This window comes from Haliotis cracherodii, unplaced genomic scaffold, assembly GCF_022045235.1.
Source record: "Haliotis cracherodii isolate W230 unplaced genomic scaffold, xgHalCrac1.p SCAF_1, whole genome shotgun sequence".
NCBI lineage: Eukaryota > Metazoa > Mollusca > Gastropoda > Lepetellida > Haliotidae > Haliotis > Haliotis cracherodii.
In genome coordinates this window covers 28,667,426-28,688,037 of record NW_027266264.1, presented here as the reverse complement: position 1 = coordinate 28,688,037, position 20,612 = coordinate 28,667,426, and the positions used below count along the sequence as shown (strand labels likewise).

The 20,612-nt window shown below is 42.6% G+C and overlaps 1 protein-coding gene across 1 annotated transcript; it reads left to right on the top strand.

Annotated features, from left to right (window-relative positions):
* The first annotated feature begins 3,381 nt into the window (after nucleotides 1-3,381).
* Nucleotides 3,382-19,943, top strand: LOC139462829 (hillarin-like). The gene is made up of 11 exons (XM_071244541.1): nucleotides 3,382-3,437; nucleotides 3,789-3,877; nucleotides 8,596-8,709; nucleotides 9,338-9,564; nucleotides 12,433-13,540; nucleotides 13,783-13,936; nucleotides 14,262-14,435; nucleotides 14,762-14,932; nucleotides 15,205-15,491; nucleotides 17,670-17,849; nucleotides 19,674-19,943. Exons 2-11 carry the CDS (start codon nucleotides 3,821-3,823, stop codon nucleotides 19,719-19,721), a joined length of 2,520 nt encoding a protein of 839 aa, XP_071100642.1. The 5' UTR covers nucleotides 3,382-3,437; nucleotides 3,789-3,820; the 3' UTR covers nucleotides 19,722-19,943.
* The last annotated feature ends 669 nt before the right edge of the window (nucleotides 19,944-20,612 follow it).

The window sequence follows — 20,612 nt, the reverse complement described above, 5'->3', positions numbered from 1 at the left end:
CAGCGGACAATAGTATACATATGAAACATTGAAATAATAACTTTATTAATATTAAAAAAACATAGAATTTTTCCACTTTTTGCTGAAAATAGAATGCATATGCCTCGTATTGTAGGAAAAACGTAATGTTCCCACTTCTTGCAGACGGTATGTATTGAATTATCGAGAAGTATAAAATACAAAAGAAAATGCTCTCCTAAACATTAAAAACATCGCTCATCTCAAGCCAAAATCCCTTGGGACTGCAATGGACAAGACAACATTTAACATGTGGTGTTCACAGGTGGTCGTGTGTGGTTTTCTCTGAGAGATTTGATGACGTGGCGGCTGTTCAGCATGCTGATATGGTTGTAGGGTGGCATGAGCGTGAACAAGACCGATCTCACTGTTGTGGACGACACAATATCATTGTAGTAGTTGTACATGTACCTTATGTACAGGAAATCCGGGGGCACGGGTGGCCCAGTCGTCTAAGGCTCCGCGATTCGCTGTGCAGAGTTGCGTCCCTTGGGCACGCCAGAAACCTATGGTTGTGGGTTCGAATCCCGGTTCGCCCCGATTATGTTTCTAGGTTTGTCAGCACCACACCCGTGCTCGTGGGTTTCACCGAAGTGGTAAACGTCTTAGACCTGCATCACTTCGGGCTTTCCTCCCACATGAAGCTGACACGCCGCGATATAATTGGAATACTGATAAAAGCGAGGTTAAACCCAACTCACTCACTCACCCCAGGAAATCCAAGGTTGTCCAGTGTTTTTGGGCAGCAGTGCAAACCACACACCCACACCCACAAACATAGTCACACACGCTCACTCGAACACACATACACTCACACATACACAGTCACTCGTAGACCGCCTCCGTGGTCTAGTGGTAGAGCGTCCGCCCGGAGAGCGGAAGGTCCAGGGTTCGATTACCGCGTCATACCAAAAGACGTTAAAAGATGGTACTTGTTGTTACCCTGCCTGGGGCTCGGCATTACGGGTCTAAAACAAGGACTGGTCGGCTCGGAGTCAGAATACTGTGTCTCAGTATCTCAGTGAGCTAGCACTATAAATCGGCATCAGTCCGTACTAGTACAAGCAGCCACACAAACACACACGTACATGCACGACGCTATATAAGCGCAATAATCTTGGACGCGAGGTTAAACCCCATTTCACCTCATTCACTCGTAGATATGGCCTCGTACGTGCAAGGATGCCAACTCCCACCCCACCCCTCTCGTTGAAGCATAGTGCTTGTGTGAAATACTGGTGATTGTTTCAACAACAAACCAAACCAACCAAAACAGGTCCATGGTTACATTTAAGATTAACTCCGACAGTCTTTTTTTTCATTAATATCACGAAACAATTGAAACAATTAAGACAATTTCAAAATATATCATTCGTAAAACGCATTAGCTCCTTTTCAGTTTGATGTACGAGGTTTGACGGAGAAGTCCGTATCCCTGAGCAGTGTCCATTTTCCTTGGGTCACAGTTCCTTGTCTTTTTTACTGTCTTGTCAGAGCTAAACAATTTCCTCCACCGACTCGTGTATTTGTGGATATACCTCTATGACATCATGTAATGTTACACACCAAATCTTTCATTATTACATATTCCTTTAGTGTGCGGCTTGGAACTTATCAACCAACCCTTGTATGTTTCAAAAAGAGTGAGTGAGTATGGTTTTACGCCGCTCTAAATATATTCCAGCAATATCACGGCGGGGACACCAGAAATGGGCTTCACACATTGTACCGTTGTGGGGAATCGAACCAAGATGTTCGGCGTGACGAGCGAACGCTGTAACCACTAGACTACCACTCCATACCTAGTTTCATAAAGAACTGGGGCGGTCGGGTAGCCTAGTGGTTAAAGCGTTCGTTCGTCACGCCGAAAACCCTGGTTGGATTCCCGACATGGGCACAATGTGTGAAGCCCATTTCTGGTGTCCCCCGCCGTGATATTGCTGGAATATTGCTAAAGGCGGCGTAAAACCATACTCACTCACTCACTCATAAAGAACTATTGGTTGTGATGTATACCTGATTCAGAATATCAACGGTCGAGTTTTATTCTAACTTCTATTATACATTAACAATTTGAAGTTAAAAGGAAAGTGCGTAGCAAAGTGGATCACTGCACGACTAGATTGATATGTAGGCAACGTTTCGTGAAGACAAACTGAAAACTTGAGCAGTGCACACTAATGGCCCAATAGACGGACATGAATGTCAATCTGGTAATAACACCCGGGGAATAAAACATGATGGTTCACATGCTGCCTGTTTTATTCATTCTGTTATCTATTTTTTATCTATTGACAACAACACTCCAAAGCAATATATCAAGAATAACAAACTTATCTCGACACTAACATAAAAAAGGGAGGTAAATAAATGTATCCCTCCTGTTTGCCTACGTTTGTGATAGGACATTTCAGCGGTACAAAGTCTAATCACATGCCCACTATAATATAAGCCTATTGCGTAAAAGATTTTACTCCACTGACGGGTATTTTATATAGTAGGTAGCTACAACGCAACATAACAACACAACGATGGTAAAATAGCTCAGAGCCTCCCGTCTTCAAAGAAGGGGTCATCCCAGGTCCTCGCCCCGCACGTGTATTCACCCTGCCGTGTGTCGCCTAAACATGAGGGTACTAACCCCCACCCCCCGAATCCCGAATCCCAAATCCCGAATCCCTAATCTATTTTTTCACTCAGTCTCATTGCGCATCCCTTAACCTCTAATACCCCTTAACACGAATCTCAATTTCAAAAGCATTGAGAAGAGGGTGCGTTTTGAAGTTAAATTCCTGAGAAAATATCGAAAAAAATAAACGATTTTGAAGGTAACTTTAACGTACACCATGTTTTGTTTTAAATGTGGAATCTGTACCAAATATGATAATGTTTGCTTCCCGAATATCCGCTCAATCGACCCCCGAATACAGCTCACCAAAAGGGGGTTGGCATCCTCAAACATGGCTTTCTTTGAAATGCTATATGATATAGGTAGTTCATCTAAGAGTAGACTCACTGCATGGGGCGGACTTCCTGATCAACACTGCAATGCCTTAATCGCTGAGTACACGTACTAAAGAAGCAACAATTCAAACAACAATTTGTCCTTAACAACAAAAAGTTCCCTTACGTTTGAGACAGTGAAATGCTTGGAATTTAACCGTCAAACCCACTCGCAGCGACGGCAAGAACCTGTGCACTGATCCTGTTTAGTTACTGTGGGGCAGTGAGATTAACAGCATGTGCTGTAGGTTCCGTGTCCATTTCGACATTGCAAGAACATAGCTTAGATGTTTGTTGTGTTTTAGATCAAGTTTCTTAAAGTGTCTTTATAGGTACCTAGCTGCTGCGAATTGGGGATACTTTTTGTTAACTCAAAAAGTAAATTACTTTATGAAGAAAGCTGCCAATTTTCACACGTAAGTATTTATACGTACATCTATGCTGTTAGTCACGTATCATACATCAAATTAGTGTATGAGAGGAGGACGGATTATGCAAGTTTTATTTCAAACTTTGATTCGATGTGAATACGTAATTGTTCCCGTATGTGGCCTTGACAACGTCAATCGTCAAACGAATGCGAATATGTTTGGACAATGTCAACGTCAAACGTCAAACGAATGCGAATATGTTTTGAAAATGTCAACGTCAAACGAATGCGAAGATGGTTTGAAATATCAACGTCAAACGACGGCGAAGATATTTTTGACAATCCCTAAAAAAGGATGTGATATATATTTATTCTAAAACTGTGTGAATGTGTTTAGATTGAGGGTAGACATCCTTGGATGAGCTCAGAATGGGTAGTGGCGCCAGCAGCAGCAAGGTGCTAACGGATGATCCAGATATAGACCCAGTAAGTAGCCGTTGCATTATGACCCACTCACTCACTTGTATATATGTGGTACAGTTATATAAGAAATGAACGACGAGTGGGAGTTGTCTATCATACAGTTAAACACTGCAGGGAGAATGAACAATGAGAGTGCAGCCCCTAGTGGTTTATCTTTTCTCTGCAGTGTTTTACTGTACGACAAACAACGGCCACGAGTCGTTTATTTCCTTTGTGAGATATCAACATTACGTGTAGTCTCTTTAAGGATGATGCTAAAATGAACAAGCTTTAAAAATATTTTCCTGTATTTTAAATATGATAACTCCCTCAATAGAATCCGACCTCGGCAAAGTCCTGCGATAAAGTACATTTTTTTAGTTACGTCATAATGGACTGACATCATGGCGCTGTTGAAATTACTTAGCTCCGACGTTCATGCAGTTTGGCCTCACTCTGTGAAGGTTCATACTCCAATGAACTCACTCAAAATGAAAGTCAGTTTCTTTAAAATAAGATAGCTGCGCGATACACTGCAAAGAACAATGAAGAAAGCGTGGTCTATTTCACGATAAAACATAATTTCTGGAGATTCGAACCCGCGCTCGCAACATGATGACTTCGTGTATTGTACGTACGGTATTTTTGAGAGGGAAGCGTCTAGTGAGTTGAAATTTAGCTGGACAACGCAAATAAACGCAGTGGCCGAACGATCGCATCCAAAAGTGGGAGAAATATGACAATCGGTATTTGAAATAAGGTACAGACAAATCGATGCGACGATTGTTAGAATATGCTAGAAATACCTATGTAAGCCCACTTGACTTGTCCCAGATTGCCGATGTCGGTATGTCTTCAGGGAGTCATCATTATTTAAATACGTGTAAATATTTTCAAAGCTTGTAAATTTTATCATCATCCTACGCCCCTCATTGTTTAGTCTCCCATCAGTGTTTAGTTGTACAATAAACAACTCCCACTCTTCGTTTATTTCTTAATTAAAACACTGCAGGGAGAATAAACCATGAGGGGCGCATAGGGGTAGAGAAAACTTAATTTTAAGAATATATAAAAACGTATCTTTATTAGCTACCTTTGTTTGTTTCATCTTGCTCACAGGGTTATATATTTATGAGCTGTTTGTATTTCTTGTCAAATAACATGGATTTTTCATTTGTGCAAATGACAGCTTTATCTTCACGAGAAAGGACATATGGCCTTTTTGTTGTGTACATTAGTAGTAGTCGTAGTAGAAGTAGTAGTAGTAGTAGTAGCAGTAAAAGTAGTAGTAGTAGTAATAATAGTAGTAGTAGTAGAAGCAGCAGCAGCAGCAGCAGCAGCAGCAGCAGCAGCAGCAGCAGTAGTAGTACCTTCCTTTCTCACGTCTATGTGTTTTAGGATGGTAAATATCCTGTATTAGACATATACACTCTCCAAAAATAGAAACGCACAGGCTGTATGTAGTTAATTGAACCTGACTACACAAATCCGGTATATAAATTGAAAAATGTTATATAATTGGAAAATGTTGGTGGCCTGATATTCGACAAACGGTACGTCAAAACGCAGCCATTGTCGATTTGCAATGTTTTAAAAGGCATTGTTTACACACTTCTTAAACATGGAGGGAAACGGTAAAGCAAAATGCACGTGCAAGTTATTGCATTCTTAACTCGTGGTAGTGGCTATAAAAAGGCAAGCATAAGCCAATAATTTGTCATTCAATTGTCAACATTTTTCAAGTTCGAAAATGCCGAGACTCAGCGCTGGCGATCGGAACATCGCCACAGGACGTATCCAAAGAGGGGAATCGCAGTCTTCTGTTGCACGCCACTTCAACGTCCACCACAGCACTATTTGCCGCCTTTTTGACCGATACACACAGTTCAATTCCACTGCAGACCGTCCGAGAACCGGCCTGCACAGGATCGCTACATTCGACTGTTCCACCTACGTCATCGCAATGCCACAGCTACGGAGACTGCAGGACGCATCCCTGGTTGAGGAGGATATCGGACCAGACTGTCAGGAACCATCTTCGCGATGCTGGAATCCGACCCAGAAGACCAGTTATCGTCCCTGTTTTGCAACAGATCCATCGACATCAACGCTTGCCTTCGTGCCAAACCTTACAGCCTTGGAATTTGACAAACTGGAGACGAGCGTGGTTTAGCGATGAATCATGATTTCTTCTTAACCGGCGAGATGGAAGACAACGTGTTTATCGTCGTCGAAATGAGCGTTTTGCCCCCACATTGTGTACGTGAATTTGACAAATTCGGTGGCGGTAGTGTCATGGTGTGGGGGGCCATATCCAACACCACGAGATCTGACTTGGTTGTGGTTCAGGGAGATTTGACAGCAAATCGTTCATGAATCATATTCTTCAACCTCACCTTCTTCCAATCGTTGACCTCCAGAGGGAACTGTTTCAACAGGACAACGCTCAACCGCACACAGCTCGTGTCACAGTAGACTATCTTCATAATGCCAACATCAACGCCTTGCCCTGGGTGTCGAGATCTCCAGATCTCAAACCAATCGATCACCTCTGGGATGAACTCGATCGACGTGTACGTCAACGCCAGAACACGCCGCAGACACTCCCACAACTGGCCAACTCGTTACATGCAGAATGGCGCAGAATTCCTCAGGACAGAATTCGTACACTTATCCAGTCAGTGACGAGGAGATGCAGAGCCGTGATTGCTGCCCGGGGCGGTCACACGAGATACTGAGTTCAACGCAACCTTGTGGCCTTATGTGACATGACATTGATAGAGTTTCAATGCCTTTGTACAACGACAACATGAGTTCCAAAATTTCATATTTGTATCTATGATATTAAATTAAATATATCGACTTTATTAGGCACAATACATTTCCTAAAAATCTACCTTTGCGTTTCTTCCTTTTGAAGAGTGTACATTTTATTTAGAGAGCCTCAGTGAGCTAATTGCATAGAGTTTATTAGTAGAGTTTTACCATCCTAAAATACTTAAGCGTGATAGTCTCTTTGTTACAAAAAGTCATTTTTCAACTCTAAACAGTGCATTTGTTCCTGGAATGTAATTGCCCTTTATCAAATTGAGGGTACTCTAGTCTATGAAATGTCAAACTACTACTACTACTACCAACGATGTCTTTTAATCAATTATGAACAAAGACGCCATGTCTATTTGTCCTGATAATAAGAGCAATGTGCGCGTATGGATATATGCAAAATGGAAACATACAGCCGCATCACTTCCCGCATGTATACCAGAGCACTCCGCGAACTATTTGTGGAGATCGCTGAATTATTTGGGAAAATCAGAACTAATAGCAAACTTCGTCATTACATTATCGCCTTTAATTCTCATTTTGTGATATATACTTATCTTACTATCAACGAAACAGTACGTTTTACGTTGAAATTACTATAAAAACTTGATTGGCAGTCGCAACTACACACAACTACTCGGCATTCTCCTTCTGTCCTGGAGTCAGGCATTCGTGACCAACTCGTGTTATTCCGGGACAAGCCGAATTGCAGGTTACGGAAAGGGGCGAGTGGTGACGAATGGGGAGTCAGGCTCACGTCAGGAGTGTGTGCATGGAGCGCGCTTGTTGGAATCATGGGCTGACAAACATGTGAGCGTTGAATAAAGACAACGTCTACCAGGCATCTTGACAGTGTAGAAGCATACACCAAGAGCCTTTGATGCCTTGACATTACTGTCAACAATTGTCAATATCAGTCTTGTTCATGGGCATGTTGACATTTGTATATACGTTGCCATTGGTAATGATTTAAACCAGGAAGTGTTAGTAAAGGAGGTCCTGCCATCTCGAGAACTCTCAACAAGCTTATCGTACGGCTAGGCGACGAATTATCAGCACGATTGACGTTCGTGTTCTGTATTAACGGTCCTGTCTCTTATTTTACAGCCACGGATGACAGGTTCGGGAAAGGTCATGTAGGAGATAACCTACTGTGTTTTCAATGCAGAGCTGTAACAATAGATTTAACCGCGCTAAATTGAATTTGGAATCGATCTCGTAGCCTTGATATACCCACCCGTACTAAAGTCAGTGAGTTGGATATAACGCCGCTTTCAACAGTATTCCAGTTATATCACGGTGTCAGCTTGATGTTGGACGACAGCCCGAAGTGATACAGGTCTCAAACGTTTTCCATTTGGTAAAGCCTAAGCGCACGGGTATGGTGCTGACAAACCTAGAAACATAAATGGGGCGAACCGGGATTCGAACCCAAGATCATAGGGTTGTGGTGTGCCCAAGGGACGCAATTCTGGACAACAATTTGCAGCGCTTTAGACGACTGGGCCATCCTTGTCCCGACCTGAAATAGAAATATAGGAGACCATTGAAGCCGCATCGTCTGTTTCATATTTGCATGTATGCATATTCACATTGATTCAGTGATTAATAAACAAATGCTGATGCTATAGTCGGAATCATACAATGGATTCTGCTTGTAGCAGAGGCTTCTTCTGATTATGGAAAGGGTTTTGCCGCTTTAATTAACACATAGTCTCGCAGTGTTCCACCACTAAGTTCGCTTTGTGGAACGGTACTTAGGGTTGCTTCCCGGGTATGACTTTGGGCAACACTGGGCAAGACTTCACTGAAATGTATAGTTTGTCTTACCCGTGTGAGCTGCTACATTACTACACGACAGATATTAGTATTAAGACGACCAGGTGAGCGACAGAACCCGTGACGTTTCCTATTTACAGATCAACGTCCCTGATGCAGTGAAAGGGTATAGACCACCTTCACCCCCCAAGTGGAAAAAGAGAGACAAGTTCGATGTCAAAAAGAGTAAAGAACTTGACAGCCGAGCAAGACAGGTTGGACATAGAGTTCACCGTCAAAGACTTCATTCATTCTTGAACTTATTATAATGTAGTGCCTTAAATTCTCAATTTGATTCTTTCGGAAAATTATGCGCACTTTATTTTATAGGAATCGCTGAGTCTGTGTGTGTGCACAGAGCAATATTCCAGCTATATGACGGCCGTCTGTAATCAGATTATACAGAGCTTTTTGTTGTCAATCGTTTTCAAAAGTTCAAGGCCGTAATGCTAAGTTATAACACCAGATATTCTCACTTCTGTGATATTTTACATATATCTCAATACTCCCTTATAAATATCAGTGTTCTGACATACGTTATGCATAGCCGTATAACATCGTTATAATCTGGTCGTATTGTATTTGATATTTCACAATAGTTATTCAGTGTCCGAACTTTTGAACTACATGACATGAAATGACGGTTCTATTGTTGGTTTTCCAATCAGTTTCATGAATGACAAGGTCTCAAGGGATGAGCTATCTACCGCCATGTCATATACATGTTTCATCATGTTCGCCAGTCAGAATCTCGGTGAAAGCGCCGCATTTTGAAAAAAAGCTTTCCAGGAAAAAAATCTGTTTTCATGATTATATTAATGGATGATGTAAACTGACTTGCAGGTGACAGTTACGGACGACACAACATTTGAAGCATTGGCTTCTGATCTGACTCGTGGTCTCAGCACTGACCTGGAGAGAGTCCGAGCCTTGTTTATCTGGCTGGGTCACCAGGACATCGAGAAGCAGTTCTACCCAGGGGTCACCGACGGTCGGACACCCCGGGGATACATGAAGCTGATGAAGTTACACAAAGGGTCCTACTCCTCCTTCTTTGCCCTTTTGTGTCGGTACGTATTTTAGAGAATAGTCGTTTGACTAAAAGGACGAGTAGCAGAACATATTGTTCCACGACACAATAACCCAATTATAACATTGGATACATTAAAAAAATTAATATAAAATAAAAAGCCACCAACATCATCATAATGGTTGCCTGTTCATCATCGTCATCAAAGGTCTATCTAATATGTAGCTACTGTGAGGCATGTAAGGAGACTTTCCGTTTATTTCCATGGCGTTACCCGGTCACAATATCTTGACGTCAACGATTAATATGCCAGTTGTTATAATGTGCATCAATTTTGAGTCAGAAGGTTTATTTGGTCACATATCCACCCATTTAAAGACCACTGTGCTGATATACAGCAAGTCTCTCTGTACCGAGATAGTTCGTTGTCCTGGTAACATCATATTTTACAAACTGCATCTTTCTTCCTGAAAGTTAAAATCGTCTTTATAGTCGAGTAAGCTACGGATTTCAAAACGTGTTTTAGATATAATCATCACCGCTTCCTGGTACACCTTAATATCACTGACATTATGATTGCTATTGTTAATGTAGTGAGAGGAATTCTATGAGACACAGGATGGTCCATTTCCCAGCACAATTAGGATAGATGAACTGTTTATATACTGAACCGCAAAAGAAACGTCACCCAAAGTAACATTGCATGAAAAGTTGTCATTTAAATATCTGGGTAATTTTTGTCAAAGTTTCTTAAATATAATATTACCTTGTCCGGAAAAAATGAAATTTGATAATAAAAAAACAAAGCAGATGACAATAAAACCGATCGCCTAAACGCATCACGGCAACGGCCATGGTAAACCGATGCACGTGAGTTACGTGCAAATTGAAATGCACAGGCGTTCCCCCATTTCTTGCCCTATAAAAATCTACCAAAATCGGATAACATTCATTCGTGATTGAATTGTTACCACATGCCAGGATCGACAAGAAATCAACGACACCAAGCCCTTAGACGATTGCAAGCTGGACAAACCGCCATGCAAGTTCCCAGTGCATTTCTAGTCCACGTAAGGACCATAGCAAAACGGCTCCAGCAACGGTACCAGACTACCAACACTACAGATGACCGACCACGTAGTGGATGACCAAGGGTCACGACCCGACGTCAGGATCGTCAGATTGTGCGACAGCATCTGCAAGATCGCTTTGTTAATGCTGAGGAAACTGCTCGACAGACCATGGGGACACACCAGCGACACATTAGTGCGGACACCGTGAGTCGACTTGACGAGCAGACACTACCACTGTCACAGGCCACACCGAGGACCCATTCTGACACCACGTCGTCGCCGGGACCGTCTTCAGTGGGCAACACAGCACCAGGATTGGCGCCACCAGCAGTGGAGAAGAGTCCTCTTCTCAGACGAGAGCCGTTACTGCCGTCAACAGCAGATGGCAGAGAGAGTCTGGCGACGCCGTGGGGAACGTTATTCGGATGCATGTGTTGTTGAGAGAGACTCGTGGAGTGGCCCGAGCATCATGGTGTAGGGTGGAATTGGTCTTGCACAAAGGGTCGGTCTTTACATCGGTCCAGGGAGAGGCAATGGTGTCACAGCAGCTCGGAACATTGATCAAGTCTTGAGACCACACGCCATACCTCATTTGGCACGTCGCCGCAACCACGAGTTTCAGCATGATAACGCCCATGTCCACACTGCGAGAGCAACAAGAGACTTCCTCCAGCAGAATGGCATCAGAACAATGCAGTGGCCTGCCCTCAGTCCCGATTTAAATCCCATTGACCACCTGTGGGACGAGATTCAAAGAGGGCTGAATGACGTCCGACCAAGGCCGACAACTGGAGCTGAATTGCATCAGGCGTTCCTCAGAGTGTGGGCTCAAGTGCCTATGGCCTTCATCAATCGCCTCAATTATTCCATGTATCGACGTTGCACGGCAGTCATCAATGTTTCTCTTTAAGAACATTTGACACTTTAATTTCAACCTTGATGATCAGTTTTGCTAAGTTTCATCTTTTTTAATATGTCTCAAAGTATCATTTTTACAGTGTTTGGACAAATAAAGATTCTCATATATCTATCCATGATGACGTTTCTCTTGCGGTTCAGTATAATTATATTGCTTGAGTTATGAACCCATCCATCCGTTGTTGCCGTATATCAGAATCGGAGTAAGTGTTGGATAGTGAAGGGCTTCTGTCAATTTTCAAGCATAAGCTGGGTACAATGTGTGAAGCCCATTTCTGGTGTCCCCCGCCGTGATATTGCTGGAATATTGCTAAAAGCGGCGTAAAACCATACTCACTCACTCAAACATATGTTTGTTCATCTGTACTTGTTTCACCTGAAAGTGATGTCATGCCGTTACAAGATATATTTTATTTGAACAAGGCTGAAATTTTAAGGATATATTTCGAATTATTCTTCAATTCGAATAATAAAAAAAATGTGAATTTTAGACTCCAAATTCATTTCCACACAGACAAAACTTCTACTTGAATATCAAACCTCTAGTCAGAGTATCAGTCTTTGCACAGGTAGAATATGTAGAACTGACACAGGTGGTCATGATCATCAGTTACCCGTGAAGATCCGGGGTAGAATAGGTCTTCAGCAACCCTTGCTTGTCGTAACAGGCGACTAATGGGATCGGGTAGTCAGGCTCGCTGACTTGGCTGATGCATGTCATCGTATCCCAATTGCTTTGGTCGATGCACATGATATCAATCACTGGGTCGCCTGCTCCAGAATCGATTTTTTACAGACCGCCGTCATTTAGCTGGAATATTACTGCGTGCGGCGTTAAAGAACAAGCAAGCAAACAGTATTAATATCGTCAGTATTAATATGTCAGCTAAGATTTTCGTCAATGTGAATTTCCTCAGAGCTGCAAAGCTACAGTGTGTGATAGTCAGAGGTCACGTCAAAAGCCTGGGATATGAGGTCGGAGATCAGGACGTCACAAGATTGATCGGAAACTGGAACATCGTCTACGTTGATGGGTCGTGGCAGATTGTCCATCCATTGTGGGCATTCACCGGAGTCATCGGCCATGACAGTGGAAGATGGGTCAAAATAGAGGCAGATGGCAAAGGGACGAGGGAAAAAGGTCAAGCCAGACAAGGAATCAGCATCAAAGACCTGGATGAAGATTTCTTCCTCCCACACCCAGAGGAGTTTATCTATACCTGCATGGCCGAGAAAAGAGAATGGCAGCTTGTCAGTGACACATGGGACCTTCATACATTTTGCAACGTACCTCGTTTTGAGTTCCGGTACTTCACGTCAGGTTACAAACTTATACGGGAACACAAATCTATTCTTCTCTCTGAAAATGGAAAATGTGAGCTGGAATTCGAAGAAAAGAGAGACACCAAAACACATCTTGCATACGACCTGTATTTTGATGAAGCACTGTCCAAAGATAAATTGCCAGAAGGAATTGAACTGCCACGGTGTGTTTTCCTGGAAACCAACGGGAAACACCTGAGACTAATTGTTCGATTCCATGTCGCAGGGATATATAAACTGTCTATCAAATACAACATCCTGGGGATTATATCTGTACCCATGGCTGCCTTCAAGCTGGAGGTGAGTGAAAGGTCGGAAAACAAAAACATGTTTCCAGTGAATCCTCCTATTGGATTTGGTTTTGGTCAGACAGCCAAGGTTAAAGGTTTGGCGGCCCCTTCTCACAAATCAGGGGTTGTTGTGATGGAGAAACGCACGATGCAGACCTTTAACTTCAAGATGACCACGAGGATGCAGGTTGTCGCCCGACTGCGCCACAACAAAATGCAATCGGAAGAACTGGACCAATATGTGGAACAGGAGGTCAAGGACAAAAACGTTAAAGTCAAGGTCACTATGCCAGATGATGGCGACATTGAAGAGTATGCTCTCCAGATTTACACAGGAGAAGAGAGCAAAGACAACAACGTCGTCAACTACTTGCTGACAAGTAGAAAAGAGGATTTCGAGAAGATACAGGAGGTAGGTGTTTCTATAAACTTTCTTCTAATATATTTCCAGGACACGAGCCCCAAGCCTTATGGAGGTATCACAAGTAATCGATCCTGTAGAACCAACAAAACAAATCCATTTGATATTTTTCATGGTGTTATTATGTAATATGTATTATATTCATGCAGTTAAGACATAGTCCCAGCGCATTCCTCTTATTCAAACAGTTCCTCTCACAAGTATTACGACAACTGTTTTATTTATGTACCAAGGACAAAGTCAGGAAGAACCTACAGGTGGCCCTTGGGGGCCACAGGATCAGCAGCCTGGAGAAAGCCATCAAAGACTTTGAAGTAGCAAAACTCAAAGACACAAATGGCTATCTGCGGAAAGCAAAGCTGAAGATGGAAAAACTTAGGAAAGAACGTGAGATGATCTGAGTTGCCTCAGTTAATACATCTAAACGTCATCCATGTATACATGAGTTAAACAAGAATTGTTATTTGCTTCATTGGTATTGCACAGTTCTGAGTTTACATATAACTTCGGGTTAGAAATGGCCTTTAGCACAAACCATGCTAGTCGTAAGAGGCGAATAACGGGATCGTGTGGTCAGGCTCGCTTATTCTATCGATGCATGCCATCGTATCTCAATTGCTTAGATCTGGATCAATAGTCATGGTGTCAATCACTCTATGGTCCAGACTCGATGATGTATGTTGGTGACACGGAATATTGACCTTTCTTCCAGAGAGAAAGGAAGATGAGATAAACTCACTGAAACGGAATTTAAAGAAAGCACTGAAACATCGCAGCCTGACGGATTTGGAGAAGGCGATTGCTGACGCGGAACGTTCAGGTCACCCTGACCTGGAAGAACTGTTGTTGACAGCCAAGACCATGGCCGTGGACTTGGAACAGGAGGGTTAGTGAATGTTGGTGACTACTGGGCTAGAGTAGAGGGTGGTGGGGTGAGGGAGGTATATGAAGGGTCTGGGATTACCGCTAAAACACCAGACAGATAAGTGGGAACTTCACTTCGAGGGAACACTTACTGAAATACATCATCGGTCCTCCACTAAGAAAAGCACACTCTCAGCCATGGATGTGTACATTATCAATGGTCCCTCATTGGCATGTCTGTGAGTGTGTGAAGCCCATTTCTGGTGTCCCCCGCCGTGATATTGCTGGAATATTGATCAAAGCGGCGTAAAACCATACTCACACACTCACTCACTGTCATGTCCACAGAGATCGATGGGCAGATGGAATCCAACATCCGAGACAAGTTAATCAGTGCCACAAAGGCCAGGAAGAAGAAAGGTCTTGAAGCTGCAATAGAGTCTTTCCAGAAAGCCAACCTACAGGACACGGGCGATTTAACAGAGGCCAGAACAGTCCTGCAACATCTCTATGAGGAAGGTACACAGCGTTGTTATGACAACAGAAATGATACCTGAAAAACAGAATTAGAGAACTTCCGAAGTGACCAAAGTAGTGCTTAATTCAGATGTAATGCAATTCCCATAGAAGGATTCTGTATGGCCGAAAATGTTTCATTCCACCTTTGCTATTACCCACCACATATCTCGTCCGTATATGTTACAAGCTATCTATCAGTTTGGTTGTAAAATCTAATATACATGGAATTATTGCCATTATATTAATCATTTATCCCACTCCAATCACTGCAGCTGTTGAGAAGGAAATGTCCAAGCAGAACCTCCAACGTCTGGAGGCAGCCCTGAATGGTATTGAAGACAGCGTTGTTGAGCAGGAGCTCCGGAACTCGCAGGTGATTCAGAAGGCTAAGAGATTCCTGCAGCAACAGAAAAGGCTCAAAGGGTTCCTGAGTCCGATCCTGTTAATGAAGAATGGAACTGTTGCAGAGATCCATGGCTACAGAGACACCAACCCACTGATCGTCGACGTTATGAAAGCCACGTTCATAACACTGGGAGAGAGTCAGAATGAACTGGAGGTATCTCAGCTATATCCAAAATCTTTTCGATTCCTCCCAAATTCCTAGATATTCTTGGTGATATACATTTTACCAATTTACCATCTACTTTATGGGATGTCAAAATAATCAGTGGCCGCGATGCAATGAAACCCGATACATGTGCAGTTCAGTTCAGTAATATGAATTACCTTGGAAGTATATTTATTACTTGCCCGTGAAGAGATCACCCGTTTAATAAACATACAGCTTTATTACACTTTGTGTAATATCAAAACGCGTGCTTATGTACTCTCGGAACACGTTTTACGAACAAATATTGAAAGCTCTCGACATCCCTTGGCTTATTCAACGACATTGCCGGTGGAGATGATAGATCACTGAGAGGAGTTTATGCACACTCGATGACCCCAGAAACCTTGTTGCTAGGCTGACGTCACATGGCATTGTTTCGCCGATGGATCTTGCAACAAAATTCCACAATTTACGTCATCGGGTACTGTGACGTGATTGTAAACTTTGAGGTGCAAGGCCCCGTTCCACAAGGCGATCGTACTGTAGCGCAACGACAGTCGTTGGTCTAAGTTAAAGTGAGTTGCGATAACCTTAACGCTACGATAATTTTGTGGAACGGACGCCTGAATTCTAAAGGTGGACCGTTGTATGGTATTAAATTCATACGTTTCAACTTTTGACGTGTTTGAAGTATTACCGTTTTAAACTCAGTTGGATTATGCCGTGGATCGTGTAGGTGTCAGCCTATTCACACTCAACAGTATAATTCTAAAAACGTTATAAATGGCCATTAATACATAAAATACTTAACTCTCTCCCGTGTAAAACCAATTTTATGAAACTCGTGAATAGTTGTGGAACTAGAACTATTCACTCGTTTCATAAAATTGGTATTACACGGGAGCTCGTTTCGTTAAGAATTGACCTTCACTTTGTGTGAGTTCATTGGAGTATGAACCTGCATAGAGTGAGGGCCAAACTGTATGAACGTCGGAGCTTGCGACGATGTTCATACAATGTTTGGCCCTCACTCTATGAAGGTTCATACGCCAATGAACTCACACAAAGTGAAAGTCAATTCTTATAATTTTTTATCACAATTTCTTTCCTCAAAGGATAGAGGCCAAGATCTAAACACAATTTTATTTAGTACGTGTGACTTCATGTTAACACTGACAGCCAAACAACAACCAGCTATATCGCGGAATAAAATAGATCCCCCAAAAGAGAGGTGACATGAGCGTATGGATGCCGAACTTGCTCTTCAGAAACATCTTGCGCAACACATGTGTTCATATAATATCCCCATTAGATGAGAAAGGTCTGTAATGAACTACCTCAGTAAGTCAGTCACAATGACAGCGCGTCGTAATACATAAATTACATCAAGTACAAGACGTCAAAATGGCCGACGCGATAAACGTGACGGGAGGATTTCTGAAGTTGTTAATGAACCTGTGGCGGTTACATGTGTTAGTCATAATTGATCAACTGACCGAGTATTGAAAGGTGATTAAAGATGCGTCAGACACCAAGGTAAATTCGTAGATTGCTGGAGACGGTCACTCTCAGCCTAGACACAGATCGAGTCGATACTGACGATAGTTTGGATGTGCATTTTTTCGTTTGTTCATTAGGATGGGCCGTAGCGAGGAAATTCGTGAACAATCATGCAGTCAAGCTCTCTTACGTTTCTCAATGTATACTGAAATGCTGAGACCAAGATAAAAGGTTCTAAATGATCAGAAATAATGCTAATGTATGTTTTCGTGCTAGGGAATTCCCAGGGGTTTCCCAAGGGATGTGGAAGTAGTCCGTCAGTGTTTTCGTCATTTCAAGAACACGGTCTCGTGAAAAACATATGAACGTCAAATTGTGTCGTTCATACACTAATGAACGTCAACTTCGCGGTCATGTGACCGACCTCTCGTCCAATGGAAAAGCCGTATATCGTGTAAACGTCAAATTAAAAAATTATTATTCTATATTTAGTCTTCAGAACATTTTCTTGTGTATGTAAGCGTCGATTTTATTTCGTTTGAAGGTTCAAATATTTCTTTGGGGATCCTCCAATACATGCATTAATGTTATTGCTGCCTGAGATGTATTCTGACTATATTCATATAATATGTATCGGTTGCATGAGTTCACTGTCTGCTATGATATTACACTTATTTGTTTTAGAGTTGGAGCGCGATTCAAAAACATCTAACGCCAAGTTTAAAAATACTTCAACGGATTAAAGCCTTCAACCTGGAGTCACTGCATGTCCGGACAGCGGACAGAGCCCGGAAGCTGCTTGAGAAGTACACCACTGATGACGTCAGGGAGGTCAGCGCAGGACTGGCCACTTTCTACAAATGGGTGGGTAGTCTTATACATAAGAGGTGAGGTGAAATGGGGTTTAACGTCGCGTCCAAGATTATTGCACTTATATAGCGACGTGCATGCATGTGTATGTGTGTGTGTGTGGCTGCTTGTACTAGTCCGGACTGATGCCAATTTATAGTGCTAGCACTTTGAGATACCATGCCGCAGTTTAACATGAATACCCCACTCAAACATAGTATACTGACTCCGAGCCGACCAGTCCTTGTTTTAGCCCCTTAATGCCGAGCACCAGACAGGGTAACAACAAGTACCATCTTTTAACGTCTTTTGGTATGACGCGGCTGGAGATCGAACCCCGGAACTTCTGCTCTCCGGGTGGATGCTCTACCACTAGACCACGGAGATGGTCCTTATACATAAGAAATATGGTGATGCATTTTCATAATCTATTAGTTCACGAACCGTTCACCTTAGCTGTATGTTTGCTCTGTATGGTTTCACCATTAGTGGTTTATATATTTAGTATATGTGTCTATAGCATTGACCCTGCCTTTTCTGCAAGGGCTTTGAACAGTATTTCTGTTACATCATGGCGTGTTATGTTAGTCCAGGAGTTAAGCCCGACGTTGAGCACGTCTTTGACTATTACCACTTTGGTGAAATCCACGAGCACGGGTATGGAGCTGACAAATCTAGGAGGATAATCAGGGCGAACGAGGTTCTTACCTCGATCGTAGGTTTCTAGCACGCCCAAGGGACACTGCACAACGAATACGGCCCCTCAGACGACTGGGCCACCCGTGTTCCCCGGGCAGAAAATAAAAGCGACAAAACCCTTTCTATAATAATAAGAAATCTCAAGAAAGCCGAAACCGACAATTCATCATTTAATGACATTGTGAAGAATATTCGCGTGCCTTCAGTTAAACAATGGATAGCCAAACTATTTCAACCATGCTCAATGTGCAAGAGAGGAGCTCATTCTGCTTATGATTAGTAGTTAAAACTATCCAATTTTTTTACCTTTCTAAAGGTGTATATTTCTTCGAGAACATTTGAGCTACTCAGATACAAAACCTGGCCACTATCACAAGAAGAACATATAACCAATGATGCAAAACAGACCGTTAACAGCATCACCAATATATAATAAACCAAGGATGTAATACACACCGTTTACAACACCGCTATATCCATGATAATAAACCAAGGATGTAATACACACCGTTTACAACACCACTATATCCATAATAATAAACCAAAAAGGATGTAATACACACCGTTTACAACACCGCTATATCCATGATAATAAACCAAGGATGTAATACACACCGTTTACAACACCGCTATATCCATGATAATAAACCAACGAAGGATGTAATACACACCGTTTACAACACCGCTATATCCATGATAATAAACCAAGGATCTAATATACACTGTTTACAACACCGCTATATCCATGATGATAAACCAAGGATGTAATACACACTGTTTACAACACCGCTATATCCATGATAATAAACCAACGAAGGATGTAATACACACCGTTTACAACACCACTATATCCATGATAATAAACCAAAGATGTAATACACACCGTTTACAACACCGCTATATCCATGATAATAAACCAAGGATGTAATACACACCGTTTACAACACCACTATATCCATGATAATAAACCAAGGATGTAATGCACACCGTTTACAACACCACTTTATCCATGATAATAAATCAAGGATGTAATACACACCGTTTACGACACCACGATATCCATGATAATAAACCAAGGGTGTAATACTATTCAAACAGTTGTAGAACACCAGATCATGTTGCGGCATCTTTTCTTTTCAGTGCAACAACATACTTCAGGAAGCCCCGGCGAGACACAACCAAGACTAGTGACAGAGATGGAATGACGTCGACACCGGCACACCACTATATTACCACGTTATATCAACCCTACACCTCATGACCACGGCGAGACACGACCAAGACTAGTGACAGAGATGGAATGATGTCCACACCGGCACACCACTATATTACCACGTTATATCAACCCTGCACCTCATGGCCACGGCGAGACACGACCAAGACTAGTGACAGAGATGGAATGACGTCCTCACCGGCACACCACTATATTACCACGTTAGATCAACCCTGCACCTCATGACCGCGGCGAGACACGACCAAGACTAGTGACAGAGATGGAATGACGTCCACACCGGCACAACATTATTATACGATATATCAACCCTACACATCTTGGTCAGTCCCAGAGCCCCGTCCCACAAAGCATCTTAACACAACATGACGTGTTAAAGCTTAAGAGTTATGATAGTCGTCGCACAAGTTATATGAAATGAGGCCTTGAAGAAGCGGGAAGCTGTATTCGGAGTATGTTTCTGTACATATTCTTTACAATCCGTATACTATCACCGACAAACATGGACAACTGCTAGCCAGGCTGCTCTGTGCAGCAATGGACCTGATAATTCCTCTGCAACAATGGACACCAGTGCTGTTCTGGATTCAAATAAGTGAGGTGACATGCTCTCTTGATAAGAATCATTGTGAAATGGGACTTAACCTCTTCATGACAGGCTGGCTCTCTTTACAACCGTCCCGTGGTCTTGTGGATAGGGCGTGTGCCCCTAGAGGGAAAGGTCGGCGGTTCGATCCCCGCCTCGTCATACCAACAGACGTAACAGATGGTACTTCTTACCCCGCCTGGCGCTATCCATTAAAACGAGGAGTGGTCGGCTCGGAGTCAGTATACTGTGTTACACACCC